Here is an 8,885-nt window from a genome sequence, read left to right as displayed (position 1 = left end):
CCTATCGCCCTCTACTGGCCAGCTGCCACTGCTGCCTAGTTCTTGAACTGGACTAGATGCAAGCTGCTTTCTGGTGCAGATGACTGGCAGCTGACAAGCTGCATCCATATGTGCTTTATTACACAGTTAGTTTCTTTTTGTAAGGAGAGGTGCTGGAGTTGCTAAATGCTCAAATAAGCCATGCTTGCTTGATACACCTGTGTGTGTGTGTGTGTGTGTGTGTGTGTGTGTGTGTGTGTGTGTGTGTGTGTGTGTGTGTGTGTGTGTGTGTGTGTGTGTGTGTGTGTGTGTGTGTGTGTGTGTGTGTGTGTGTGCAAACGCACGCACAAGCAGGGTACTTCCGATGCAACCAAACCGTAAAAGGCCTCACATTACAGACGCTTCATATCTAATTGAATGGAACAGCATAAACCTTCTCTGCTGTAGGTGTGTTGTAGTCTTTATTTATCTCATCTGTTTGCTGAATGTGCATTTTCAACCCACCCACATGCAGATAAGTGCAGTTGCAGAGTACTTATCAACTTCTACAGACACTGAAGAAACCGAGGGGACTTCCCCCAAACAGCCACTTGCCTAGCGCACTTAACTACAGCGAAACTCAAGAGGTTCTCATATCTACAGATTTATAGTATACTGAGACAGAGGTCACACTAATTTCACTGATAAGGATGAAGATCACTAGGAAGACATTTGATTTGCCAAAACAGTCAAACTACTGACGGGTGAATAACAGGTTGTATTTATGGAAGCAGAGTTGTTTTTTACCTGACACTCTTAGTGATGTTCAGCTAATTGGAAAATATTATTTTTTGTGGACGGATGGATTAATCTGATTCCTTCACTCATCATGATGTTGATGTTTAAATCCAGGCTCACTCATTTTCAGAACTGCCTTTTCTCACCAGTCATATAGAGCTGGTGCCTAACTCCAGCAGTCATGACGAGAGGCAGAGAACACCCTGGACACTTACAGTTGTAACAGAATGAAATGACTGTTTCCCCCTCTCCCCTGACACAGGACTAGTCTGCATGAGAAATGGTCTCAAGGTCTCATGCATTTGCTTCTAAACTGATTCTTTTCAGCTCAACAGAAGAACGAAGAATGGACTCTTTTCTTTTAATTAATCAAAGAACTCTATTTTAACCCTTTGATGCATAATGGTCACTACAGTGGACAGGTACTCAAAATTGTTATTTATTTGTTTTTGCTATTAAGCACAGCTGTTGAAGACTTTATTGTTTGTGAGCCCCTCCATTTGGACTTCAGTAAGCCAAGCCAACATATTTCATGCTCAGAATGCACGCTGTCCACTGTGAGGTGGACATGTAATAAATTATTTGTAAATTATAAAATTTTACAAAAAATTTTTGTTGAAATTGGTTTCATTCACACCTAAAGATGAATGAAAAAAATTGTTAAAAAATCATGGTTGAAGATTTCATAATTCATGCATCAAAGGGTTAATAAGCTAATCACGCAAAGTGTTAGTCAATAAATAAGATGTGACTAATCTGTGAAATCAAAATATTAATTACTTTATTATAATCCTATAGAATATAACAAGTAATATGACTTTAAATGTTCCACTAGGACTGATCTCACGTAGCGATAGAAGACATGACACATTGCTTTTACTGATCCAATCAGAATCTGCCAGATCTGACGGAGGTGTGGTTTTGGTGGTGTTTGGTAAGTTTGTCAACTTTTCATTCGACCATAAACCAAAACATCCGAAGTATAAAACTACGCCACGTCATCTTTAACGCCAGTTCAAAGCGTTCTAGAGAAGTTGTTATGAGTGGCCAATCCGTAACTTTCCTCTTCAGCCAAAAAACCAACTGCAAGCTGGATAAAATCTGTTGCTGTTCCAACTGCTGCAACAGTTGCTTTCAGAATAAAAGCTGAACTCTCACGACCCAGTTTTGGGTCTTGCTAGATGCCAACAAAATCGTCGTGACCCGGAAGTATCTCACAAACTGGTCTGGTTGGCTGCCGTGGCTGCTTCTACAGCCTCCGGCTCCAGAAAGGTCAAGCTGGACCTGTACACCTCCTGAGCTAGACGGGGGCTTCCGCTCAGGGTTTGTAGACCGACAAATGGCGTCGAATGTGTTTATGAATCTCCAAACTAAAGCTTAACGCGAAGACATCACCTTCAGTTCCCATCAGAACTAATCGCTTCTTCAGATTTGCTGGTTCTGAGCAACATTACACCTCACCCCATTCACCGTCTCATCCTCCTTAGTTACACCACATATTTAGTGTTTAAAGTCAGTCTAGTTTAATTTGTTTTTAATAAATCTTTAAACTTTTAAACACAACTCTCTTCTGTTGTCTCTGAGTGAATACGAAGCTGTCATCTAATCCCTGCATTAAAAAGTTCCAATCTTCTGGTTCAAAATAACCTCACAGAGCCACAAGGTTGATTTCATATTTCCTATGGAATCCTACGCCTTATGGCTTATTAAATAACATGTAATTTAAATCATTACACAGTCCATCACAGACACTCCTAATGGAATATTCTCTCTCAATTCTCTGGCTACTCTCTTGTCTCTTGTCTTCTGCAGCCTTCAGAGAGTACAGACGCTTTTTTCTCAGCTCCCTTATCGGCTTCCCCAAGGCTCTTGTCCTGTCTGCCTACAGAGCACTTCTCTGCATTTCTCCTGAAACCACTACTCTTTTTTGGAAATATGGACTTAATTAATTGGTCATTCAACGTGATTGACAAAATTTTCTCTACAATGAGAACGGAGAAGGGGGCTCCCACCTGTCCCGAGGGGACATTCGCATCGGGATATGCACTCGATTCTTGGGAGGTCTGGCGAATCGTGTGCCTCTCTCAGCTGTCCATCGAGGACGTGGAAGATTTGTGGATATTCGGCCTAATGATCACTGGATTTCTTCTGATTGGAGTGGGAGGATATCTGGTTTTCTGGAAATTTGGGAAGACGGGAGCGATTGGAGTGCGACCCGTACCCACGGAATGTGCCGCTCGTGCGGTGACCTCACAGACTGGGACGTTACTCGAGGTGAACCGTAAGCTGGACAATGTCCTTGCGGCGTTGCCTGTGTTAGTGCGCAAGATGGATTTGATCTCGGAGAGGGTCGCCGGACGATGCGGGGATGTGGAATGTAAAATTGGCTTCACTGGTGGAAATGAATGACCACTTAGAGACTACAAGACGGAGAGTAAGACTATCTATGTCTGCCCTAAACAAAGTCATGTTTATCCTTATCTGACGCCATAGCAGCCTCTCAAGGCTGCCTCAACACACCCCCACAAAAAGGAGGAATGCCGACAGATGCTGTGTCCCGACCTTCACCCTCTTCCTTCAGATTCTGCAGGAACTTCAATGTGCTCTCTGTTCCTTATCTCTCCCTCCCACCTGTTGGTCTGCAGCTGGTCGATGCGCCGCAGTGGCAGCTCCCACTGGAGGCTTCAGGATCCCGCCCACCCCCACCTCCCCATCGGACTCTGATGTTGTATACGTGCTGTCTGTGCTTCCATGTCGGGTGTTTTTCTTTGCATTAGAGTGCTACACCCTGCTGGTGTAACCCTGTTAATGCCTTTTTTTTCCCCTCCCTGAACTTTCCTCATGTAACACCCTTTTCATCTAACTATTAAGGTAGCGCGACTCATGTTGCGAATGACCGCAGTCACCAATTCTTGTTATGTGTCTTACCCACGTATGTCTGATCTTTGAATTGTGTGTGCTGAAACTGAATTTCATTTCTCTGTATGTCCTGCACATGTGGAGAATATGACAATAAATGACTTTGACTTTGACTTTGATTTTGTCGGACCAGCTTTCAGTTTCCATCCACAAGCCATACACCCTGTCCACCATTAATACCATGCTTCAGACTTTCCTTTGAGATAAAACTTATAAGGTTAACTGGGGTTATCCTGGCTCATCCCTTTAGTTGTGCTACTATAGGCTTAAGCCTCTTTTGCATTGAATGCGGTATGGAGGTGTTCTGATTTCCATACAGCTTTCGTGGGAACTGACTGCCGTTCATGTGCTGAACATCTCCAGAAATCTGCTCCCACAAAGCACCAAATGATTAGAAATTTGACACAATTTGTTTAAAAAAGATAGCTGCATAAAAAATGTGAACTACCATACACTCTGAGCTGATATTGCTGTCATAATTGATATTGCTTTTACTGTGAAAAGATGGCGGCGCCAGCGGTGTGCACGGCGACACGCCTCTCAGCATTTCGCTTTTGTTTATTTCTATGTGTATTATTTCCACTGTTTCGAGATGTCTCAAGTCTTATTGTTTACAATCGCCAGTCACTTTCCAAGATCAAGGCGTCTTACGAGCTACTTTGGAACACTCATTCAGCGGGAGGACAGCCTTCCAACGTTCCTCCTCCACCTGTCACTGCCGCACCTAACCAATCACGTCTCATCCCTTGTTCTCCGTGGAAAAGGCCTCCTAGGAAACGCGAAAAGTGTGCTGGCCTGCTGGGGAAACTAATGGGCCATTCCCATCTGTACCGGGTCGGCCCGGGCCGGGTAGCATGGGTTGTTTCCATATCTGGGTGGCCTGGTATTTTTCCGGGCCAACCAAGGCTCATTCTCAGCCCTCTTCTCGAGGGGGTCTGCTTCAGGCCGACCCGGCCCAACACGCCCACTCTCCACCGATTGGTCAAGTGATGTGTTACCCTCCCCTTTAATCAAATCTTCTGATTGGCCTTGCGGTGTTTACATTATTTGTAATGATGTCACAGAATCGTGCCAAACTCAATCTTCAGCATCCATTTTTTGATTGTGTTCTCCAGCGTCGACATCATGTCTTCTCCCTGCTTGCAGACCTCATCTTCTAACCCCTGGAGCAACGAAGAGGTTAAAATCTTCCTCTCTTTGCTTGCTGACGACAGAATCCAGCGCGAACTTGATGGTTTTGTGCGGAATGAGAAGATTGTTCAGGGGCTTGCACAGGCAATGTCCGCCCACGGCTATGAATGCACCTCTAAGCAGTGCTGCGAAAAAAAAAAAAAAAAAAAAGCCGAGTACAGGTCCGTCAAGGACCACAACAGCAGGAGTGGGGCAGACCGGCGGCACTGGAAATGGTTTGCTGAAATGGACTCCATTTATGGTGAGAGGCCAGTGAGTAATGGCCGGGAGAGTGGCGTGGACACAGCCACTCCAGTTTACACTGGACCTCAGGACAACGGTGAGTGAGCACTTATCATAATAATTAATAATATGACCTCCGTTTGTGCTACACTGTACTATAATGCAGACAAAATGCTGTGCTAGCTTTGGGTAGCGCTGATGTGCGAACAAAAGGCTAGGCTAACTCCAGGCTAGTTGTGGCATGCCTACCAGCCTAGCTTGCCCATTAACGTCTTCGGTCAGTATTTGTGTTTGTGCATATTAAGTTATTTATTGTTTTCTTATTATAAAAGAGGTAACTCTGGAACTATGCGCCGATGAGAGCCAGGGCTTGCCCGACACCGGGGACATGAACGCTGGGCCCTCATCTGCCGACTGCGGCCGTAGCTGCAGCCCGAGCGTCTCAGCGCCATTGGTGGACAACAGACCATGCTACGGTGAGTTCATTTGCAACAACAACATCAAAATATGACAAGCACGTGTGATTACATATACATCTTTTTGGCGTTTATTCAGGAAAAAGGAGGCGGGGGAGCACCAGCGTGTCACCATTGTTGGAGACGCTGGTGGAGAGTGACGCAGGGTTCCTGGAGACAGCAAGGAGGATGAACAGTATAATGGAGCAGCACATAGAGTCAGAGGCGGAGGACAGACGCCTGGACAGGGAAGAGAGACGAGAGGAGAGGGAGGAGAGACGAGAGGAGAGGATGGCACAGCGGGAATTCAATAACTCTTTTTTGGATGTGCTGCGCAGTTTGGTGTCTGCGGTAGAAAAATAAACTAAATGACCTGAATATGTTTTTATTTTTTTCTTAGAGGTGCAATAAAGTGTTTGACAATGCAACGTGTAATCCATCATTGTGACCTTTTCACAGAATGTGAAGTGGAAAGGTCCAATTATAGTTTCAATATAACACTTTGTGCTAAAATAGCATACACTAGCCTTGGATATTTGCTTTATTCAACTTTTAGATTTATATAGGAATACATACCAGGTAGGTGTCAGTGTAGACAAGATTAGGTTATATGTTAGGAATGTAGAGAAGGATCAGAAGCTCAAATGTGCAATCCACACTTGGCTAATAAGAAATTTTGTCAGTCAGGCATCAATGTAAACAAGAGTCCAAATATTTACTTGCACTTGCCTTAATAACTAGACTTGAGACATATGGCTAAGCCTTGTATGTGCATTAAAACAATTGCTTAAGTCAGCTTTATCTAGCTGATCTGCATTAATTTGGACATGATGTCCATATAATTTATTTGGATTTAAAAGATAGGTTTTTTTATTCTTTTTGTCAGCAGGCATGTTTAGAAGTATCAGAAGCTCAAATGTGTACAGTCCACCCTTGACTTAATACAAACTCATGAAATATATTTGCTCATATTTACAATTTTTAGGTGGTGGTGCATAAAAGAAAGTTCAAAAGTCAAACATTTGCTGAGTGGATAAAACTTTATTTGAGCAAAATATTCAGTCGGATGTAATTCAATCACTGCTGCCCCACAAGGTGCATCAGCAAAGCATCACGCTTTGCTCTCCCTCCCACATCTGTGTTTTGTGGCGGTGGGGGTGCAGCCACAGGTTCAGGGCATTCTGTCTCAGTTGTCCACACATTGTCATAATGCTCCCCGTGGCTCTCACACAGATTATGCAGGGCACAGCAGGTCAGAATCATGGAACGCACCAGACTGACATCACAGTCATTCCTTTTAAGTAGGCCACGCCACCTTCCCTTCAGCCTACCAAAGGCATTTTCAACCACCACACGTGCCCGGCTGAACTTCTTGTTAAACAGAAGTTGCTGCTCTGTCAGTCGCCCAGTGTCTGTATATGGTTTCAGAAGCCAGTCTTGCAGCGGGTAAGCAGAGTCATCCAGGATGCAGCATCCAAAATCATTGTCAGCAACTTGGATGGAATGGTCAGGGAAGAGATTTCCACGGCTTGCCAAATCCCAGATGGAGGAAAGTCTCAGTACCCTCGCATCGTGCATGCTCCATGGAAGCCCTGCAAAAACGTTCCAAAACAGTCCCTTTCCATCATCCACAGCTTGCAAGATGAGTGAGTGCCACCCTTTCTGGTTGAAATAGTCTGTGTGAAAGTTTCTGTGTGCTATGATGGGTATGTGTGAGCCATCAATAGCACCCACACACTGTGGCAGCCCCCACCTGCTCTCAAAATAGGATGCTATCTCTCGAAATTTACCCTCATCGGGTAAATGAATCAGTTCTGGCAACAGCAATGCTTCTGCAGCAGCACAAAAGTCCTTGACACACTTGGCAACAGTTGAGATGCCAACACCAAACAAAACACTGATGGGTATGTAATCTGAACCTGTAGCAAATTTCCACAAAGCAATAGCCACAATCTTCCTCAGAGGCACACACCCACGGAAGAAAGTGTCTTTTCGCTGCAATGCTGGCCGCAGTTTGTTGCACAAGAAAATGAACGTCTCCTCAGACATTCTGAAGTGCTTCAACCACTGCGCTTCTGTGTAACGAGGCACGTAATTATCCCACCAGTCAGAGGATCGGTTGAGTGATCAGAATGCGCATCTGCGGCTGGAGCCTTCCAAACTAGCCATCTAAAACAAATGAAACGTATTTTATTAACTTGAAGTGTATTAAACACGTATGTCAGAATTAGAATTTTTACCAATTACCAGGATGCGTCGTCTGCGTCGTCGTAATCGCAGCAATGTGTTGAACTGCTTCAGAATGGCTTCCAGTATGACTCGGCGACGCTTTGCAGATTTAATCCTCCTCTCATCCCTCCTCAGCTGGCGAAGCCGACGCCTTTCGGCCTGTCTAGCGCGGAGTCTGGCCCCCAAAACCAACCACAAGCACAGAACCATGAAAAATAACACCACGAAGTTCTCCATTGTTTACAACACTACACAGGTATCAACACAGGGCGGCTCAAATGGTCGCTGGAATATGACATCACTGACATCTTAGCGCCAATTTCTCCCGCCGATTTCTGGGGACCGCCCGCATGCGGACGTGACTGAGAGTCACGTCCGCATTCCAGAGCAGGGACATGAGGAAAGTGAGGAATCACTCGGGCCGGGCCGGGGCCGGCCGGGGCGGCCTGGCCCGGGCCGACCAAGTACAGATGGGCATGGCCCATAAGAACCAATGCCACCAATGGAACTTTGGGCACGTTGGATTTTACTTTTCGATGGATCCGCTCGGTTACGCCTGGCGACTACCAGCTGGCAGATCAGCTGGTTGTCACTCATCGCTCCAAGCGGCCATGTCACAGTAGACGCAGCGTGGATTTTTCCAACCTTCGCCCCTTGCCTCGTACTCGGGATTTACCATCCGGATGGCTCTACTAAAGGCCAGATCGCTGGTAAACAAAACGTTTTTATTGAATGACTTTTTTAAGACCCATCAGCTTGATCTTATGTTTTTGACGGAGTCCTGGATCCGGAGCGGTGAGTCTATGCCTCTCTCTGAACTTGTCCCTCCTAAATGTTCCTTCTTTAACACCCCACCGACCTCTGGTAGGGGTGGAGGTTTGGTTACTATTTATAATAATAATTTTCACTGCAATATAACGCCTCAGATGGAGTACTTTACAGCTTTTGAATACCAGCTTTTTGAGCTGCATCTGGCTCCTCCAGTGCTCTGTGCGCTCATCTACCGGCCTCCAAAGATAAACAGAAACTTCATCAAAGAGTTCTCTGACTTTGTGGCAGGGTAGCTCTCCAATCTGACTCATTTTTAATTGTTGGTGATTTTAATATTCATCT

General features: G+C 45.2%; 2 protein-coding genes across 4 annotated transcripts; one reads left to right on the top strand and one right to left on the bottom strand.

Moving 5' to 3' along the window:
- Positions 1 to 203: 203 nt before the first annotated feature.
- Positions 204 to 6,461, top strand: LOC139062371 (uncharacterized). Of its 3 annotated transcripts, none has more exons than XM_070543160.1 (2): positions 204 to 5,564; positions 5,644 to 6,461. In XM_070543160.1, the coding sequence occupies exons 1-2, from the start codon at positions 5,477 to 5,479 to the stop codon at positions 5,904 to 5,906; spliced, it is 351 nt and encodes a 116-aa protein (XP_070399261.1). In that variant the 5' UTR covers positions 204 to 5,476; the 3' UTR covers positions 5,907 to 6,461. All 3 variants share the same exon structure in this region; 1 of them encodes a protein (XP_070399261.1).
- A 159-nt stretch (positions 6,462 to 6,620) lies between these two features.
- LOC129163957 (uncharacterized) lies at positions 6,621 to 7,592 on the bottom strand. The gene has a single exon (XM_054743320.2). The coding sequence runs from the start codon at positions 7,590 to 7,592 to the stop codon at positions 6,621 to 6,623; it is 972 nt and encodes a 323-aa protein (XP_054599295.2).
- Positions 7,593 to 8,885: the final 1,293 nt, after the last annotated feature.

This window comes from Nothobranchius furzeri, chromosome 13, assembly GCF_043380555.1.
Source record: "Nothobranchius furzeri strain GRZ-AD chromosome 13, NfurGRZ-RIMD1, whole genome shotgun sequence".
Classification (NCBI taxonomy): domain Eukaryota; kingdom Metazoa; phylum Chordata; class Actinopteri; order Cyprinodontiformes; family Nothobranchiidae; genus Nothobranchius; species Nothobranchius furzeri.
This window is presented reverse-complemented; position numbering and strand designations above follow the sequence as displayed.